The sequence below is a fragment of the Pan troglodytes genome, chromosome 2 (genome assembly GCF_028858775.2).
Source record: "Pan troglodytes isolate AG18354 chromosome 2, NHGRI_mPanTro3-v2.0_pri, whole genome shotgun sequence".
NCBI classification, from domain to species: Eukaryota; Metazoa; Chordata; class Mammalia; order Primates; family Hominidae; genus Pan; species Pan troglodytes.
This window is the reverse complement of record NC_086015.1, coordinates 182,361,945-182,383,201: the sequence shown is the minus strand read 5'-3', so window position 1 is coordinate 182,383,201 and position 21,257 is coordinate 182,361,945. Positions and strand designations below refer to the sequence as shown.

General features: G+C 36.9%; 2 protein-coding genes across 5 annotated transcripts in view; one reads left to right on the top strand and one right to left on the bottom strand.

The window, feature by feature from the left end:
• The window catches only part of PIK3CA (phosphatidylinositol-4,5-bisphosphate 3-kinase catalytic subunit alpha), an 88,559-nt gene that overhangs the window by 35,649 nt on the left and 31,653 nt on the right, over positions 1 to 21,257 (bottom strand). For all 3 annotated transcript variants that reach the window (XM_024355822.3, XM_024355823.3, XM_063807359.1), the window contains exons 2-4: positions 3,811 to 4,238; positions 3,083 to 3,292; positions 1,443 to 1,693 (exon numbers count right to left, since the gene is read on the bottom strand). In XM_024355822.3, coding sequence (XP_024211590.1) covers positions 1,443 to 1,693; positions 3,083 to 3,292; positions 3,811 to 4,162 — 813 coding nt within the window. In that variant the 5' untranslated portion in view covers positions 4,163 to 4,238. The remainder of the gene's footprint in view (positions 1 to 1,442; positions 1,694 to 3,082; positions 3,293 to 3,810; positions 4,239 to 21,257) is intronic.
• The window catches only part of KCNMB3 (potassium calcium-activated channel subfamily M regulatory beta subunit 3), a 114,155-nt gene that overhangs the window by 63,238 nt on the left and 29,660 nt on the right, over positions 1 to 21,257 (top strand). Inside the window, exon 4 of one of the 2 annotated variants that reach the window (XR_010155875.1) lies at positions 14,283 to 14,382. Coding sequence is in view for 1 of the 2 variants with exons in the window: in XM_054681276.2 (XP_054537251.2) it covers positions 14,283 to 14,348 (66 nt within the window). In the remaining variant the exon portion in view is untranslated. Of the gene's footprint in view, positions 1 to 14,282; positions 14,423 to 21,257 lie in introns of those variants that run through there. The other variant, XM_054681276.2, reaches the window with a different exon arrangement.

The window sequence follows — 21,257 nt, the reverse complement described above, 5'->3', positions numbered from 1 at the left end:
AGGAATTAAAAACAAGGATCACAGGATACTCATTATGAAAACATTGTATATGAATGATAACAGAAAAGTAATATCACTTAGGACGCCTCTGTCATTCAATCTATTAAGTCATACTGATGTCCCATCCAAAGGCTGCTGTTCACTTGCTTTTTTGTCCAAACATTTCCTGAGAAACATTAGTTTTGCTAAAATTAAAACAAAAAACCACAAATAGTGGAGACCAGTAACATTATGGATATTTACAAAAAATGTTAAAATATACTGGTCTGAATTTTGAAATGGTAGTTAAGACAGAGATTTTTAATATAAATGTTACTATATACACATTATTTTCTTACCCATAAGCCCCACTAGAAAATAAGCAACCTGAAGGCCAGGCCCAGGTTTTACTTGGTTATGTAAATTAGTACTCGACATATGCTTGGCACAAACGTAGTTGCTTCTTATAGGTATTTATTTAAGAAACAGAAAAAGAGAGTAGGAAAGTATCAATAGTATATCTTAACAGTAGGTCATGGATTTTTTGAAATGTCTATTTCAATTCCATTCCACAGCCACTGGTTGGAGGGGATAAAAATCATGAAATAGGCTGGGCGCAATGGCTCACGCCTGTAATCCCAGCACTGTGGGAGGCCAAGGCAGGAGGATTGTTTGTGCCCAGAATTCGAGACCAACCTGGACAATATAATGAGACTCTGTCTCTAAACAAACAAACAAACAAACAAACAAACAAAAATTAGCTGGGCATGGTGGCACATGCATGTGGTCCCAGCCACTTAGGAGGCTGAGGTGAGAGGACTGCTTGAGCCTGGGAGGCTGATGCTGCAGTAAGCCATGATCATACCACTGCATTCCAGCCTGAGAGACAAAGCGAGACCCTGTCTCGAAAAACAAACAAACAAACAACAACAACAACAACAACAACCCCATGGAATATCTATATTTGGGAGCTAGAGTAACTGCCAACATTTTCAGCCTCTCGAATTAATCACAGAATTAAAAGAATAAGCTTACAAACGCTATTTACTAATATTACTTATCAAGAAGTATATCCTAAAAATAGATACTTGGCCGGGTGTGGTGGCTCACGTCTGTAATCCCAGCACTTTGGGAAGCCACAGAGAGCAGATCACGAGGTCAGGAGATCAAGACTATCCTAGATAACATGGTGCAAAACCTGTCTCTACTAAAAATACAAAAAATTAGCCAGGTGTGGTGGCGGGCGCCTGTAGTCCCAGCTGCTCGGGAGGCTGAGGCAGGAGAATGGCATGAACCCAGGAGGCAGAGCTTGCAGTGAGCCGAGATCGCGCCACTGCACTCCAGCCTGGGCGAGAGTGAGATTCCGTCTCAAAAAAAAAAAAAAAAAAAAAAAATACAGATACTCATCCTCAATGTGATTACTTTTTAAATTAAAAATTAATATTTTGAAACTTGTTACTCACCTTATACTGACTCAGAGGATATTTTTCTAGGAAGTATTCATCACATCCACACACTTTTAAAATATACTTGCCCTGATATTCTAAAACACAGAGTTTTAGTTGTTCAGAGGATAGCAACATACTTCGAGTTTTCTTCCTGATTGCTTCAGCAATTACTTGTTCTGGTACACAGTCATGGTTGATTTTCAGAGTATACTTCTGCTTGTCATTATTTGGAGAAACTATTACCCAGATCACCACTATTATTTGCCCTATAACAGGAAAACATTAGATGCAATCACCATCTCTCTTTCATTTTTCAAGGGAGAAATTTCAACAAGTATTCACTATCATTACTTTATCCATATCAGAAATGCTTTTTAATCAGCCCAATTAAAACTAGGTAAATATCAGGTAGAAACAGAAAATGTTTATATCTGAGCGGGCTGCCAGATCATTCCCAAATCTCATGTTTTATGACAAGCACACAAAACTGTGATATGTGGGTCACAAGTACCTGAGACCAAGCTAATTTCCATTCTAAACTGTATGACATACTTCATGGGTACCGCCCCTATGAATAGTGATTCATGATGGTCTCAAAGGTTTGACAGTGCCTAAGGTGGAAGTTTTTGGTAACTATGGGAAGTAAAGAAAGAACCAATGGAGGTTTAAAGATGTTCAATTAGAATGACAGAAAATGTGAGGGAGGAAAGGTAAGAAAATTACGAGGGGAGAGGAAATGGATTGTCTAATTTTCTCCTTTTAAGATTAAGCCAGGAGTCCAAAAAAGAAGAAAAGAGAAAGATGAAGAAAACGGGAAGACAAACTATTTAGAGAGGTTTGGTTGTTCACAGTACATTTCTTTCAAGTTGTCTATATGTTGAAAATTTTTCACAGAAAATGTTCGGGAAAATGAAAAGAGCATTAAAATATATGCTAGAATAGAAAAGAATTTTGAAAGATCTTATGTTGCATTAAACTACTTTGAAAAATACGAATAGTAATAAGATGTCTTAACTTATTCTACTAACAGAATTTGATATTTAATAGTGTGTGAGAGTTAACTCAAATTGATAATTTTACTGTTACCCTGAAAAATATAGATATTTATCTGATACAATGACATGCATTTTGAAAACAATATAGTTTAGTTTCTTGTTCCCTTAATTCTAGAAACTGATATATTAAATATCAAAAATCTCCCTATATATTATCACCCATGATCAGAATTACTGCATTTAATACTTAAGAAAATTACTTATTTTTTTCTGGTGTATTTATGATATATAATAACAAGAATGTATAAAGTTTTCCCAAAATTTCATAAAATGTTTCTATTTATAGTTTTTATTTATGAAAAGATAATCAGCTCTAATTCTGAATCCTAAAAAATAGTAAATTTCAAACTCATACTTCTTCCGTTTTATAGACAATTTACCAAGAAATCAGTATCATATTCACACAAAAATTCAACCAATAAATATTGATTGTACATAATTTCTATTTAGCACTCAACTATATCTTGTCAGTATAAGCAGTCCCTGCCTTCAAGAAGCTTACTATCTAGCTGGAAAAAAAAAAAAGACTATACAAAGATATAGGCACAGGTAGAAGACTGCACTATAGTAATGATTAGAGTAGATTAGTCATTTTCTTACCTTTATCTAATTTATTATATATGTGCTTTGGCAATTCTGGTGAAGATTCTACATTTGGAGGATAGACATACATTGCTCTACTATGAGGTGAATTGAGGTCCCTAAGATCCACAGCTTCTTTACAAACGTTCAGAATATTTCTTCGGAAGTCCTGTACTTCTGGATCTTTAACCATATCAAATTCACACACTGGCATGCCGATAGCAAAACCTTTAATAAAATTACATAAAGAATATAACATTCTATTACATACACAGTATGAACATGTTTTTTTTTACAAACGGGGAACTCTGTAGATTTGGAAGATCACAATAGAGTAAAAAAAGTACCGCTAGGTTAAAACAAATTTTTGATGAATGCATATATATTAAAAGTTGACAAAGTCCTGAATATTTTTAATATATAAAAAATAATATATTCAGCAATTTAGAGCAAAGGCAGCAAATATTCCTATCAATCATTTTTAAAAGAATAACAAAACTGAGATATAACAAATCTAAGTCATCCCACAAATGACATTTCTTAAATAAAACCTTATGGAATAATATCAAGGTGTTAAAAATAGTTCCATAGTTCGATAGTAAAACATACTTTAGATTTATAATGATTTTTATTTAGAAAGCTATTTAAGATTATGAAGGTATTGGTTTAGACAGAAATATTTTAGAAAGGGACAACAGTTAAGCTTCATGGTTATTTGCATTTTAGAATAGGATATTGTATCATACCAATTTCTCGATTGAGGATCTTTTCTTCACGGTTGCCTACTGGTTCAATTACTTTTAAAAAGGGTTGAAAAAGCCGAAGGTCACAAAGTCGTCTTGTTTCATCAAAAAATTCTTCCCTTTCTGCTTCTTGAGTAACACTTACGAAAATGTAAGAAGATTCATCTTGAAGAAGTTGATGGAGGGGGTATTTTCTTGCTTCTTTAAATAGTTCATGCTTTATGGTTATTAATGTAGCCTCACGGAGGCATTCTAAAGTCACTATCATTCCATTTGGTAGTAAACATTCTACTAGGATTCTTGGGGGCATCAAGTGGATGCCCCACAGTTCACCTGATGATGGTCGTGGAGGCATTGTTCTGATTCTTTGCAAGTTTTACATATAAAACTACTTTAAGGAATTAGATGTATGGTTGTCCCAAAGCAGAAACCTAAATCAAAGAAGGAAAACATATGTTAAAAGAGACACAACTACAGAAGAATACATTTATAACACTGCTAAAATGTAAAAACTCATTTTCCATAGTTTGACTTGATTAGGCTAAGTAGTAGTAATTCATCTTAAGTATTCTAATCTAGACTGTTGCTCTAAATTAGGCTACAAAGAATTTATTTCAGCAGAGATTAGAAAAACCATTTGTATTTAATTAAATTTAATAAAGTCATTTAAGAAAACACTATATTTGAGTGGATTTTCTAAGGTTTCATCAAGACAGAGATGAGGCTATGGGAAGAATGAAAAGTAAGTTGCAATTCAACCCAAAATTCCCATTGCATATCACCTTTATCATTCTCTTCTATCTTACGGAAAAACAGAATTTAGGCCAGAAACAATCTTTCAGATCATGGGTCCACTGCTCTTATTTTAAAATAAGTAAAACCATGCCTAGAGAAGTCAAATCCTTTTCCTTTTTCACTCCCTGCCCTCAACCTGTAATAATGAGAAATTTTATGGCTTAGTCTTTTTTCTTTCTTAAATCAATCTTTGTAATTTTCCTTTTTCTTTTTGTATTGATTCTTATCTAGGTGATATCTTAGACATTCTGTTCTTAAAGTATGATTTAGGTATATAGTCACAATATTAGAAAGTGTCATCAATGAATTTTCCTTGAAGTATGACGATGAATTTGTAATGATCTATTTACTTTCTCAAATAAACCAGTCCTAATACTTCTGACTGAAATGAATCTACACATAAATAAGATCCATGACTCTCTCTGTTAGTGCAATGTTCCAATCAGTTTGTAATATTTTAAGAACTATTAAGTATTATTATGAGTTGAAGGCCCTTAATTTTTTTAGACATCAACAATCTTGGGGGGTCTTTTAGAAGATGTTATCAAAATCCATAAAACACAAGTTTACTTCTTGCTGTTTATATTTTCTTTTACTCAGTGAGCGAAACTGTAAGAGTATGTCAAAAGGCAAAGTGAGAGATACCAAATAAGAAAAAAATGAAAGTTAAGCTAGAGACATGAATCAAAAAGGCCCAGATAACCTACTATATTTGATTAGTCTATCAGATATTGTAGGTAAGAGCTATAAATGACACTATTTGCTTATGCACCAAAAGTGCATTGGTGCTGCCCCCAGGACTATGTTGGATGTGGGAATCTAATGATGAATAAGATAGACATGGCCCTTGCCTTCACAAGACAAGGCAAAGAATATGAAGATTATGTGTATGCTGTGTGTAGGGTAATTACATTCACACTTACAAAACAGAATAAATGCTATCCTGGAGAAGTGCCAGGTTCTATAAAAGCACATAATGTGGTCATCAAGTTTGGGGTGGGACGGTTTCCCATAGTAGGAAACATAAACTTAATCCTTTAAAGATAAGTGGCTGGGCATGGTGGCTCACACCTGTAATCCTAGCATTTTGGGAGGCTGAGGTGGGCAGATCACGAGGTCAGGAGTTTGAGACCAGCCTGACCAACACGGTGAAACCCCGTCTCTACTAAAAATACAAAAGTTAGCTGGGCGTGGTGGCATGCACCTGTAATCCCACCTACTCAGGAGGCTGAAGCAGGAGAATCACTTAAACCTGGGAGGCAGAGGTTGCAGTGAGCCGAGATCGCTCCACTGCACTCCAATCTGGGCGACAGAGCGAGACTCCATCAAAAAACAAAGAAAAAAAAAAAAAGATAAGCAAGAGTTGAACAAACACAACAAGAAAGAAGAGAGGAAACCTGCCATCCCTGACTCCTCTCTCCATCTCACACCAATCAACATCTAACCCATCAACAAGCTTCGTTAATTCTCTTTATTCTGTCTACATTCTTCAAATACCACTCTTAGTACCTTGGGCTGGCCATCAATATTTCTTGTCTGGACCACTGCAAAGGCCTAAATGGTCTCCCTGAATCGATGCCTGCCCCCTATAATCCACCTCCACCTCATAGCCAGTGTGACTTAAAGAGAGCAAGAGGGCCTAATTTGATTAGACATTTATGCTGTACCAATTCTTGGTTGCAAACAAATAATTATGGTATGCTTCAGAGTTATAACACACGAAGGATGTGAAGAGTAGGAATAGCAGAAATTATTAGCCTTTTTAGCCCCCACGAAAATACAGAAATTAACAGGAAACAATGAAGAATATAAGAAAAATATTTTTTGATAGTTGAAACTATTTTTCTTCAAACTTATAAAAGAGATCCACTGAAATTATAGAATTTAAAATAATTGTCCTTTTTCCTACATGTCAAAAATTTCATTGGCTAGTAAAAAGACCAGATGGATCAATCTGTATGAACAATTATAGAAGTGACTTAAATTTTTTTAAGCCTACAAAAAATCTGAAGAATGCAAGGGAAAACGCCAAATGACTACTTTTAAATGATGACATGCCTGCATAAAAAAGTTCAAATGAAAACAAAACCAAAACCACAAGCCACACAAAAACAGCAGCTGTGTTTATGATTTTTCTCTGCTGAATGGCACTGACAGGTCTCTATTATGGAACTAGCGGAGCAACTATTTTATATAATAAATAACAACCCACAGGGAACCCTCATATGTTCCCTAAGTATTACCAAGAAAGAAACCTAGTTACTATAGTAGACAGATCACTGGTTTTATTCCTTATTCTACTGTAGTATATTTATGGGTAATTAACTATTAAATACTCAAGACACACCCTTTTCATTAAGAGAATAAATGTGATTATGGTAATAAAACACTTGTTGATCCTGGAAGGCAGGCACTGGTTGACATTCTGGTAGACAGAATGACAGCTTTTTTATTTGTCAGATGGTTTTTGTCTTCTCATGCCAGGCCTTATTCTGTACAAACCATTACCCCAGGGTTCACATAAAGTGTAGAAGTGGCAAATGGAACTAACATTTGCTTTTTTAGTATGTACCATGTACATGGGTGGGCAGTAACACTTTTGAGGTAGATATTATCATTTTACATATGAGAAAACTGAAGATCAGAAGTGAAGTCACTTGCCTCCAATAAATGGATTTTGAATCCAGGTCTAAATTATTTTAAAGCCCATATTATAACCATGCTGTTATTTGGACTTCAGTTATGGCCAGGCAATATTCCCCAGTAGTGAATAAGAGAATGAGCTCTAATTTGAATCTACACTAGATTCAAATTTTGGCCCCCTTAGTCAATAGTTGTATGGCCTTGGGTAGTTTAATTTATCTCAATGAATCTCATTTTTCTCATTTGTGAAATTGGGATAATAATGGCATCTACTTCATTGGACTGTTGTGAAGATAGATGAAGTGATATATGAAAAATATGTAAGCACAGAGATCAGCACACAGCAAGCACCTAATAAATGTTAAACATTAGCAATAAACTTGTAAAGTATTGCCAACATTATCTTTTCAAGCTTATTAGGAATTATACAGTGCTGGCACCAGATGGGGTAGGAAACGGTTTTTGTTGTTGTTTTTTTTTTTCACCGAGAAGGCAAGTAAATAAGGAGCTTCATAAAGAAGTTATATTTCAAGTGCTAATACCTGAAGGTGGCAAGGCTCACACACAAGCCTGGAAGAGTACTGAGTGGCTCAGATGCCGGTGCTTTCCCAGCTGCTTCCAGCTCCCCAGATTCCCAAGATTCCTATTGAAATGTTATAGCTATCTACAGCTTAGGTGTCAGGAATCCCTTGTTATCTGTCTCTACCCTGTGTTTTTTTTTTTTTTTTTGAGAAGTACCTGCTTAATGTCAGGCTCTAGGCTAAGTATGGCACAAAAACAAAGGTTAAAAAGATGCCTTCCCTTCCACAGTTAAGGGTCTCATAGTTTACTGGGGAACGACTTTAACAATGTGATAACTGTTACAAGATAGAATATGAACAATGGAAAAGCCTGAGGAGATTAGGGAAGGCTTCAGAGAGGTAAAGTTTCAGTAGAATATTACAGATTAAAAATTTCACAGAAAGGGTATGGCCTGATGTAAGAGAGCCTACAGACAGGTGTTCTAGGTTGCCACAAGAGAGTGTGTATAAAGTCAGACCATGAAAGAATGCGGCCTGTTCCTAGCAATACAAGCTGTTTTTCATTACTTGAGTCTAAAGTGCATGGGAACAGGTGGACTATGTGACAAAGAAGGAGAGGCAAAAGGTAGGTAGGGGCCAGATGTAAAACCATGTTAGAGTTTGAATTTTATGTTGTACACCGTTAGTAAAAAGGAGACTCTGGGCTGGGGGTTGTGGCTCACACCTGTAATCCCAGCACTTTGGGAGGCTGAGGCAGCAGGATCCCTTGAGCTGAGGAGTTCGAGACCAGCCTGGGCTCAAGACCCCATCTCTACAAAAAAACAAACAAATTAGCTAGGTGTGGTGGCACTATGGTCCCAGGTACTCAGGAGGCTGAGGTGGGAGGATCATTTTAGCCTGGGAGGTCAAGGCTGCAGCAAGCCGTGATGGCACCACTGCATTCCAGCCTGGGCAACAGAGCAAGACCCTGTCTCCAAATAAAATAAAATAAAATAAATTCTCTGAAGTATTTTGAGCTAAAAATGACATGATGCTTTTAAAATGATTTTTAAATTCTCTCAGATTTCTTTAAAAATTGCTTTTCAAGTGTAGGTTATAATCAAATGAACATTAAAGTGTAAAAATTACATATTCTCAATTGTCTAGAGAAAAATCCCTAAAATTAAGAAATCAGAATATATAACATTTTAAATAAAAGGGCCTTTAGACTACAGAAAAAATTAAATACCAATAAAGAAGATGGGATTATTAAATTTAAAGCAATGGGGGGATAAATCACTATAAAATTATGAAATCATAATGTAGCTTGGAGGTTTGAGGTCACAGAATTAAAAATGTATTTACTAAAAATAAAACACTTTAAGGGTCAAGAAACCACTCTATTGAGGTTTTGAGTTCAGAATGCCAGGACTAAAGATTCATATGCATACTGACAAATCACTACTATCTGGAACTCTTAAGAGTAAATAAATTGGTTTTGCTTATCCTAATTTTCTATATATCGAAATAAGTTATTTCAATTTGAAGACTGTTCAAAATAGAGCAGTCCCATTTGCTTAGGAGAGTGTCTGTGCGTGTGCACAATTCACAATTTACCTTTTTGATGAATTATAGTCCTCATTACAAGCACCAATTACTGTGTTATATTAAAACACAAACAGCAAAACTCTTCAGGATTATTAAGAAATTTGGTGGAGACTTGGGGGTACATTTCTGGTCCTAAAACCAACAACCCCAGGTTGCTGAATGCCTCCCATTTCTTTGTTTTCTAGCAATCAATGGTCACTTCTCAGTGAAGGCCAACCTGCCTGATTACAGTAGCATCTCCTTCTTCTAGTCAGCATTGACATGTGACCACCATTTTACAAACTATAAACTAAAGGCCAACAGACCAAAAGATAATACAAGAGGCTCTGCTGTATGACCTTAGGAGCACAAAATATATGACAACAGATGCCTCGATCATCAGAGATTTTTGTTTACTTCTTGCTTCTGGTGTTAAAATTACTGTTAAAAGTTACTGTGTTTAGGAAGGAAGTACTTAAAAATCTTTTGGTTCTCAGAAGGCCTGAACCTGTGTTAACTTGTTGGTATGGACTGGGTCTGCATCAGCAGTCCAACTGAGTAGACAGTACTACCCAGCAGAAGTAACGACGCCTTTAAGAACAACGTAAGTAGCAGAAATAAAGAGTAAAAAACAGTATCAGATACTCCACTGTCATTTGACTTTTATACTGGAAAGTTTCTTAATTCATTGGGCAATTCACTATTTTGAACACTTGATGTGTACTCTTTCAGACCAAGAAGACAATGACATCTTGACAGTTCGATTTTTAATCCCTAGATTGAAAGCCTTTCTATATTTACATTAGAACTCTATTTCTAGATTTCATTAGTTAAGGCAAGGGTCATCAAAGCATGACCCACAGGCCAAATCCAACTCACCACTTGCTTTTGTAAATAAAGTTTTATTGGAACACAGGTAACAAACTGTGTTTACATAATGTCAACAATACTTTTGCACTGCAACAACAGAGTTGAGCAGATGCTATAGAGACCATATGGCCTGCAAAGCCTAAAATATTACTATCTGGCAACTTGCAGAAAAAAAGTTTGCTGATCCCTGTAATGTATTAGAATTACCTGGTATCAACCGCATAAGTGCCCAGTGGCTAAGAAGTTATCCCAAACCCTGCCTCTGCAAACTACAGTCCTATACAGTGTCAACCTAAGTTCTTTAAGCCCTTAAGTTAAAATCTTGAAATAGGAAAGTATCTCAGAAGTGATTTAAGTGGGTACTTTCATTGCTGGGAGCTTACTGCCTGATAGGGAACTTTTTGTGGAGTAATTCTGAAGTTATCCCTAAACATAGTTACTCCTAAATTATCTTGTTCATTCCCTCAGTTCCACTTTCTCTATCTCATCACATACTTGAAAGCTATGAGAATTTCCCCTGGGTCTTTTTCCACCAATTCCTTCAACCATAATTCAGGCAAGATAGTTTACCATCTCATTTTTGCCATCACTGGATATGCCCTTTTGCTAATATTCATCTCAAAATGTGGCAATGAAAATCTACTACAATATTCTGGAATCAGTATTTCCAAGGCAGAGTACAGAAAACTATTACTTGACTATGGATTACCAGTCTCTATAAATACAGCCTAAGACGTTTTCTGGCTTAACTACTTTAAAATATGCAGAAAGTATATTTTATATATTTCAGTTCAGGTTTCAATTTCAAAAGTGTATTATGTTTAAAATACTTATGTTTTTAGGCCAGGCGTGGTGGCTCATGCCTGTAATCCTAGCACTTTGGGAGGCTGAGGAGGGCAGATCACCTGAGGTCAAGAGTTTGAGACCAGCCTGGCTAACATGGTGAAACCCCGTCTCTACTAAAAATACAAAAATTAGCTGGGCCCTGGTGGCGGGAGCCTGTAATCCCAGCTACTTGGGAGGCTGAGGCAAGAGAATTGTTTGAACCTGGGAGGCAGAGGTTGCAGTGAGCCGAGACTGCGCCATTGCACTCTAGCCTGGGCAACAAGAGCGAAACTCCATCTCAAAAAACAAAACAAAACACCAAATACTTATGTTTTTAAAACATCGATATTGTGCCTGCATTAAAAAGTCATTAAAAATAAGAAAGAAAGTTATTTTGAAGCATACCTCAGCACAATTGGCACAACTGGCAGCCTGATCAATGCAAACAGCCACAATTTGCTAAAATAAGCAGCTTGTATTTTCTAGTTATTTATGTTCCACAAGTATAGAAGCTGTTTAAATGTTTGCTGAATGACCAACAGTTTGTAAAACAAGTTTTACCCATACTTTTAGATATATGTTCACAGAACATTTTCCACTCTCATTTTTAGATAGAGCCAACAGAAAAAAAATAGTTTTGTGGCTAACTCAGTTACATCTCTTTATTTGCTCATGTTAGGGGTCAGGAAACTATACCCCAAAGTATGACACTTTGACATGATGAGTTCTTTGAACTAAAAAAGCAGCATCAGAACCAAGGTCTGACATTCCCCTGTACCTCTGTCTCTTCATCCTCTTCTCTCCTCAAGTGAAGAAAGGGCTTTCTCTGAAGTTTCCCTTATCAAGAAGGAATAGAATTGTGAACCCCATCTCTGGAATCTACATTAACTCCTATCACAGGAGAGGAGACTAGAGGTCCGCACACCCAAGACACCAGGCCCATACAGACTTTTCACCTATTCTTCTGAGGGCTACTATCTGAGAGACTTTATCCGCATAGCAAGACAATTTTCGTTCGCAGTACAGTTCTTCCCCTCACCCTCCAGGAGCCTTAAGCCCATATTTGTTTCTGTAGCTAAAAGTACTATTTAAGCTTCAGCCGTCTGGCCCTTATCTGAGTCTCATACTTTGTAGGACCCCATGCATATGCATACGATACATTTACATGCCTTTTCTCCTGTTAATCTGTCTACTGTCAAGTTTATTTCTTGGACTCAAATACTGAGCCTCCAGAGGAGACAGAGACGGTTCTTTCACCCCCCTACAACCCATTAATGAGAGAGAGAGAGAAAAAAAGCTTTTCTGATTTTTAAATTACCAAATGAATCTTTAGTCTGATTTGGAACAGGAGAACAAAACTTCCCTCTACATTTGCTACAGAAACAACATGATTCAAATCTGGGTTAATAATTCAATGGTCTTATTACTGCAGTTGAAAATTACTTTAAATATTTCTAGAGTCAGTTACTCCCTTTTTAAATGTTACCACAGCCTTTTATATGTATTTCTATAACTGTACCTCAACATACTCATTAAAATTATCTGTAGTCATGTTTGACCTCCTATTAGGCTATGAACTTTTTCAGGATAGGGTCTTTTATGCTGGGGGTGGTGGGGGGGGTGCACTATATATATAGTGCACTTTTATGCACTATAATCCTAGAGCATAGAAGAGCAGGTAGAAAAACTAAATTGTTGAAATTACTCTAGTGAAAATGTAACAAGGGCCTGAACAAAGCAAGGTAGCAGTAGAAATAGTAGGAAACGGATGGTTAAAGAAAAATCAAAAGCACTCAAGAGACCATTTGGATTTGAGGGCTAAGAAGCGTAATTTTAAACAAATTTTACTATAGTGGAGATGCACAGGAAGCAAGTATCCTTCAGTACAATTTTCTGGGCCCCAGTTAGGGCCTCTAAAATTCTCTTCCTCTAAGAGTCACTGAGCTGTTTCTGGAGTGAGTCCAAAGGGACAGCTGTAATATATACTAGCTCTGGAAGGATGCATATTATCCATTTCTTTCAAAGTGCCGTCCTTCACTGACCTTTAAAAGCTGGCCACGAGAAAACAGATTTAACTCACACTTTTAGAGAGACTGAAAGACCTTTACAACTTCAGGGTGGAAAATCAAGTCCTCATCACTAGTATGCAAAAAATTTAAATTCCTTTAGTGAGGAACTGCAATTCATTTTCATTATCAAATTCATATTTACAGTGCTAAGAAACATGTTATAAAAATATATTTCAGAGATTTAATGCATTATATAAGACAAGGGTTTCCTAATATGAGGCCCATGAATGGGTTTAGAGAGGATCTGTGCTAACAAATTTTTTTTTTAATGACAAATAATCAAGGCTTAGGTGAGTAGTATTTATAGCAATGTGGACTTCTGATTATCAGTAAATGTGACCAAGGTTGGGTTAAAAGAATCCAGTTTGAATAGCAGAATCAAATGTGGTAAAGAACCATTAATGAAGTATAGATTAATACTTGGATCTTAGATTATTAGATAAAGCATGAACTTTAAATTTTGTATTTTATAAAGAGAAACCATACCAGATACTGAAATGTGTAGTCACTTTATGTATCTTTTACATGAAGAGAGAAACAATCCTAAGGTATTTAAGTTTGGCAGCACTGTAAATATGAATTTAATCGTGAAAATGAATTTTCTCAATTTGAATTTTATTTTTTTATTTTTACTTTTTTTTTGAGATGGAGTCTTGCTGTGTCACGCAGGCTGGAGTGCAGTGGCATGATTTCGGCTCACTGCAACCTCTGTTTACGAGGTTCGAGCAATTCTCCTGCCTCAGCCTCCCGAGTAGCTGGGACTACAAGCATGTGCTACCATGCCCAGCTAACTTTTTTGTATTTTTAGTAGAGATGGGGTTTTGCCATGTTGGCCAGGCTGGTCTTGAACTCCTGACCTCAAGTGATCTGCCCACCTCATTCTCCCAAAGTCCTGGGATTACAGGTGTGAGCCACTGTGCCCAGCATACTTGAATTTTAAAAATCCAAATTTCAGCGTGCAAAAGGACAAATTAAAGTTTCTTAAAATATAAGCTCAAAATGTGACTAAACATTAATAAAGGTGAAGGTGAGATAGGATTATGAGAAAAGGCAAATGTACTTAATGTGGAAAACGATATATATTTCATAATATACCATTTAATAGGATACAAATGATTCCACAGTGATAAAGAGTTTTCTACTAAATATTTTTCTTATATAACTATTTTATTTCTTTCTTTCCTAGGAGGAAGGGAGTCAAGGCAGATTATCACAGTTTCACATAAAAGCAGCAGCAGGCAGTCAGAAGTAAACCATCACTCTCAGTTCCAGTGACCCTAAATCAGGTAACACTGAAAACTCTGTTTGCATTTTCACATCAAGAAGACTGTATTGGTAAATGATGATTTCAAAATACAGAACTAAAAGAATGACTACTATTCCAAATGGAAAAAAATATACTAACATTTGCCTTTGTTTTTCTAGTAGTACAATACTTGGTCTCCAATTCATTTATTCCTTTATATTAACCAACCCACCTTGTGACCAATGGCATGCACTGGTAAGACAGGTGGACAGAATTAGGGTGTCTCCTGGCCAAAGAAAAGGACAAAAGCTAATCAAACCACAAAGAGAGCCTAACTAGTGACTTGAGCTTTTACACATCTTTAGCAACACCTGTAGCAAATGAGTAACCAAGGAACCTGGAAACATTATGGAAATCTCCAGATTATTTAACATATAGTAGCAAAGAGAAGAATGTGTATTAACACAATCTAGTCCTGAGAAGAAATGGTCCAACCAGTAGTTTCGTTTTAGTTGAGATCAGTGCACCATCATCCTGAATTCCACTGACCCTAGGGAGAACTCTCCAATTCTTAAGTCTTCTTTGTAGGCTCATTTGAAGGCAGTTTCCTTATTTGCAAAAGGTGAATAAAAATAGTTACTATCTCATAGTAATGTTATAAGAATTAAATGAGGGTCGGGCATGGTGGCTCATGCCTATAATCCCAGCATTTTGGGAGGCCGAGGCGGGCGGATCACAAGGTCAGGAGATCGAGACCAGCCTGGCCAACATGGTGAAACCCCCGTCTCTACTAAAAATACACAAAATTAGCCAGGCATGGTGGCGGGCGCCTGTAGTCCCAGCTACTCGGGAGACTGAGGCAGGAGAATAGCTTGAACCCGGGAGGTGGAGGTTGCAGTGAGCCGAGATGGTGCCACTGCACTCCACCCTGGGCGACAGAGCAAGACTCCATCCCAAAGAAAAACAAACAAAAGAATTAAATGAGATGGTATATGTAAAGTTCTCAGCATAGTGCTTGGAACACAGAAATTCAATAAAGGATCCCTTTCTCTCTTTTTTTTTTTTGAGGCGGAGTCTTGCTCTGTTGCCCAGGCTGGAGTGCAGTGGCGCGATCTCGGCTCACTGCAACCTCCACCTCCCGGGTTCAAGCAATTCTCCTGCCTCAGCCTCCTGAGTAGCTGGGACTACAGGCGCCCGCCACCACGCCCGGCTAATTTTTTTGTATTTTTAGTAGAGACGGGGTTTCACCGTGTTAGCCAGGATGGTCTCGATCTCCTGACCTCGTGATCCGCCCACCTCGGCCTCCCAAAGTGCTGGGATTACAGGTGTGAGCCACCGCACCCCACCTCCCTTTCTCTTACCTACTGGATCAATGTTATCTAAATGCATGTGTCCAGAAAGGGAAACAGAACTTTACTGTTTCAGGCTTGTTGTAAAGAGATGGTAGATATTATCTAGCTAGAACTCCTACACTTAGTAAAACACTATTTGGTTCACTGAAGCAACACTTAAAGGAAATTTGGTTATCATATAGAGGGTAATTTTTTAAATTAGAAAAAAAAAAACACTTCCCTTATAAAATGACTATAAAGTAGCATCTTTTGCATAAAGAGAGAAACAATCCTAAGGTATTTAAGTTTGCCAGCTGTATATCCATTTCAGGACCAACTGTATAAACTGAAGACAGTGAAAATAGAAGTCTATGCACCTGGTTGCCTCAATGAAAATTTAACCAATGAGATCAATGAAGAGACCAACTTAGCAAGGAATCATGGTCTAATATAAAGGAAATGCAAAATACGGAAGGGTTCTTGAAATGTTACTGCAATTTCCTACTAAGCAAACATTTCAGCTCCTGTGGAACTCTAAGAGAAAAGGTCCTGATGGTTTAACTCTTTACAACAAGTTTATAACCAAACCTATATTGATGATAACCAAAAAAAATAGGGCTCATTGTCCTTCGTAATTCCCATTTACAAATGACTCACATCCCACATACTTCAGGAAGAAAATCCCTCTGTGACTTGGAACTTCAAAGATGATGCTAACCACACATTGTTCCATTCTTGATTGATGGATTTATTAAAGAAAAAAGTATAAAAGGGCTCTACTTTTCAACTTAAAGTCAATGTTAAAACCACCTCTCCTCTCTTTTTCTTCAAAAAGCCCAGGGCTTCACGAAAAGTAACTTCACTCTTTCTTGCCATAATGAAGCTAACACCATTCTGGACTTGGCTGACTTATAAAATAGTTGTTTCCTGGCTTCTTGTGAGCTAAAGAAAGAAACAAAAGGGTACATTATCCAGGGCTCAGCTTGTTGAGTTCATTAAGAGTTTAAGAATATCTAGATTAACATCTTAATTAAATTAAGAACATCTATGTGATATTGTGAAATCCATATTTAGTCTCTGTCCTCTCTCCTGGCATACAACTCCTAAATTCCTTGGAATCTCCAAAGTGGTAAGTGTCTTTCTGTATGCTAATGAGTTGACTGGTGGCTGGCAGCCCCTAGGTTGCTTCAGGATGAGGGCTGGTCACCACAAAAACCAAGGCAAGATTAAAGAACTGGGGCTTTTAGTCCTACCCCTACCTCCACCCCCCACCCACCTCCTCAGAGGAGAGAGGGGCTGAAGGTTAAGCTGATCACCAATGGCCAATTATTTAATCAATCATGCTACTTAATGAAGTTTCCATAAAAATCCAAAAAGGACTGAGTTCGAGGACCTTCTGGATAGCTGAACAAGTGGAGGTTCCTGGAAGGTGGTGTGTCCACAGAGGGCACAGAAGCTCCACACCCCTTCCCACAAGCCCTGCCCTATGCATCTTCTTCATCTATATCCTTTGTAGTATTCTTTATAATAAAGCGAGAAATGTATTTCCCTGAGTTCTATGAGCTGCTCTATCAAATTAATCAAACCCAAGGAGGGGGTCATGGGAACGCTGATTTATAGCCAGTCAGTCAGAAGCACAAGTAAAACAACCTGAAGCTTATGACTGCCATTGGAAATGGATGGCAGTCTTGTGACTGAGCCCTCAATCTATGGGATCTGATGCTATCTCTAGGCAGATAGTGTCAGAACTGAATTGAATTACAGGATACTCAACTGCTGTCTATTGAAGAATCTGCAGCAGAATCAACTGACTGATTGTTGGTGGGGAGAAATCCCCATATACTTCTTGGTGACCAGCAGTTACAGAAGTCTTCTGTGTTTATTATTGTAGTGTGAGAGCAGAGGAAAACTGGTTTATTTCTACAGAATCTAGAAAAAGGTAATATTAGCAATATGTCTTTCAAATCACTTGACCTGATTCTTTTAAAGATCTGTAAGAAGCTGAAGGCAAGATGTTTCTGTAAGTCATCAGGGATTAGAACTTCTCCCCCCTGAAGTTTATCAAATGGCTTCTGCTCTTTTGTTTTTATGTTTCTTTCTAGTATAGCTCAATGACTTAATAAGCCTTTCTGTGGCTCTGAATACCTCAACAGCTTTCTTTCAAGTCTTTCCACTACTATGGGTGAGAGTGGATAACTTCTTGGAAAACAGTTGCTACACACTGTTCCCACAGTCTTTCTTCATCAAAAATCAACGGCTAGCTTATTTCCTTATATCATGGGGTGAGGACATAATTTAGTCACCATAGGGACTTGTATTCAAGTACTATCCCTTCTAGTGATACTCTTTAGTATTTAGATAAATTAAAACTTGCCTGCATCTCACTGATTAGCCCTATTGTCTTGAGAATGAAGAAGAGATGAGTCTTTCATACCAAACTTTTAAAGTGCTGCCATCATAAAGTGAAACTTGGGTTAGCTACAGGTTTCTTGGTAGAACCAATTGTTCTATCTTCCTTAAATATAACAGTCGGTATCCACAGAGGGGAAAAAATCCCCACCAAAATGCCTAAACAGAAGATTTTCAGTCTAGGCTGGTCCAATAAATAAAGCTATCAACTTTGGGGACACCAGCAGATACAATATATTCACCTAATTGCATCCACATGTGTTTCACAGAAGGTCGTTTTGCTTTGGACTATTATTTTCATTTTTGACCAATTCAACATTCCAAACTTAACAGATTTATCTGTACTGTCTGTCAGAAGGCCAAAGTGATCTGGAGGGGAGAGAACCAGGGACTAATGATAAAGCTTCATCATGGTCTACTGTCTTCTGTAGAGTTCTCTATTTCCTGAGACCAAGTGTCATAAAACTGTAGCTATGGTGTCTGTGACTATGATTACATACTCCCAGGCACAAATAATAAGCAAAGCAGATATTAGTATGTCATTGTCCTAGCTGGCTGTTGCAAGGCCAATATTTTCAAAATCAAATGACACTGTCTGGACTGTGCTGCTGTGATCGTGGTGGTGATTCTGCCAATACTTATAGGCTAAGGAGGAGGTGTAAATGGACTCCACCAATTTGCTTTGCAGCAGGAAAACAGCCTGCTGGTAAGTGAATCAAATAAAAAGATTAGCTTAAAAATATGGAATACTTCTTGAATGTGTCTATCAATTTTGCACAGGGAGGGGCAATGCTCGTCTTCTGTCGTCCTCCTAATTTTAGTAGTATGTGCTGTGAAAATAGGCACTAGCCAATAATCTTCTACCAAAAATACTAGAAGGACCTTGCTTTTAGTTTAATTCCTGCCAAGACACAGGCCCTAATGGCTTCCATTACATAATTATGCATCAGTTAACACAGTGTCATAAAACATATTTTAGTTCCCGAAGTATTTAATATACAACAAGGATTAGACACTGGAAAAAGTCTGGCTCTAGATGTACTGAGTATCCTTGTTTGCCATATAAATACTTAGGTCCCTGACATTTTTGTCTAGTTATTTATCTATCCTTGCTATTATCTTTTTGTCCACATCACAACCTCAGCCTATGTCCTTGGACTGATTTCCTTTCTTAGGAGCTATTATTGTAATCTCTTATTCTTTCCTCTTATACCATATTGATATATTATTGGTATTCTTACAAATAGATATAAAGCACAGAATGTATAGTGCACTGAAATTTTATTGCACTTAAGGTGATTACTTAATGTCTATTCTTAACCTGCTCATTTCAAATGCCAAATTTATTGGTCAAAACAACTTTTTCCTGGCTCTACATAAATTAATCAGATAAATCCATAAACAGCTTCTTGCAAAAATAATACATTTTCTTCCAACTATACTCTAATGAACATAAGATATTGTATTTTTTTAAGTGAATACACCCCAAGTCTATCTGGGATGTTACGACATTGGATGAAAGACATGATATACAGTAGAAATTTGATTTAAATAACAATGCTTTTTCCATGATAAAGACCAAACAATAACTTTATATTCTGATGTAATTGGTTGCCATCTGCCCCATTTTCTGGCAATAACAAAATATCCTAGTATTATGTTAGTAATAATGAAAATGTCCATTGCAAGCAATTATTGACTAATAGTGATTTATCATCCTTCAGTATTTGATCTCTGGCAAAAGGGCTATTTCACAACAGGAAAGCTTGAAGTAATAACTTTGGCAAGCAAAGAAACTCAGATCTCCCAGAAGTGCAATCAGAGAGAGGGTAGCTTAATTTCAGCACAAGTGTCACCTAGGTAAGATGTGAAGAGAAGTTCTATGAATGAAAGCAACAACAATGTGAAGTCATGTAAGCACAGATTTCTAAAAAATCCATCTTTTCGATAATACAATACAGCCAAAATACTTCAGTGGTGGGAGAGAAATATTAGTAAGTGGTCTTTATTTTCCCTTTCAAGCATTTACTATTTATTTATACTTATGTACAGTTCAATGTACCAAGTATCTTGGAAATTATAATTACTATACCTTAAAAAGCAAGCAATGAGAATGACAAACTGAAATGGGTATAACTGTGTAAAAGCAGCAACATACATGATCAGTGAGTAGAATATTACCCTTTTTTTAGAGACAGGGTCTCTCTCAGTTACCCAGGCTGGAGTACAGTGCTACGAACACGGCTCACTACAGCCCCAACCCCAGGCTCAAGCAATTCTCCTGCCTCAGCTTCACGAGTAGCTAGGAACTAGGACTCCCTGTGTGTGCTACCATGCCCAGCTAAATTTTTTTTTTTTTTTTAATGCAGAGATGGGGTCTCGCCATGTTGCCCAGGCTGATCTTGAACTCCTGGGCTCTGGTGATCTTTCTGCCTCTGACTTTCAAAGTGCTGGGATTAGAGGCGTGAGTCATAGCACCCAGCCAATACTGCCACTCTTATTCACTGATGCTCTGTATGACATTAGTTAACCACCCAAGCCATGCAGTTAAACAATAAATTACTTACAATGATTTAATACATTAAAATGCTTCTTTATAAAGCTTATCAACTGACAAAAACTTTTAAACTGGCTATTTAACATAAGTCATTAAAAGCTGTCAATTATTCCAAACAACTGCTTCACATGTTATGATTCATGAGCTAACTTCTGCTGACATTAAAATAAAGGCACAGAGGAAGACGTAAGAAAGTTTGAAAAAGGGAACTTTAAGATCTAAAACTTTAAGCCGTCACTAGGGAGTAAAGAGGTAATTCAGGAAAGGGAACGACTGAAGAGATTAAAGTGAAGAGAAATGGGAAAGTTTTTAGGTTGGACAGAGATACCGTAAAGGACAACTCTTTTGTGTATGTGCCCAATAATTATAATTACAGAGATAAATATGTGATGGAGTATCCTGACATGGTAAAAATTCAGAGTGAGAGCATCTAGTACTATGGTATATAAAGAAGACATTCAAACCTCTATTTCTTAAATTACAAGACTTTAAACGTTAAAATAAAACTAGAATATAACCTTTGAACTTCACCTAGCTGATACTCTTTTGATAGTTGCTTTATGGTGTATGTGACTATAATTTAGTAGACTTATACTAATTTTGAGGAACATAAGGAAA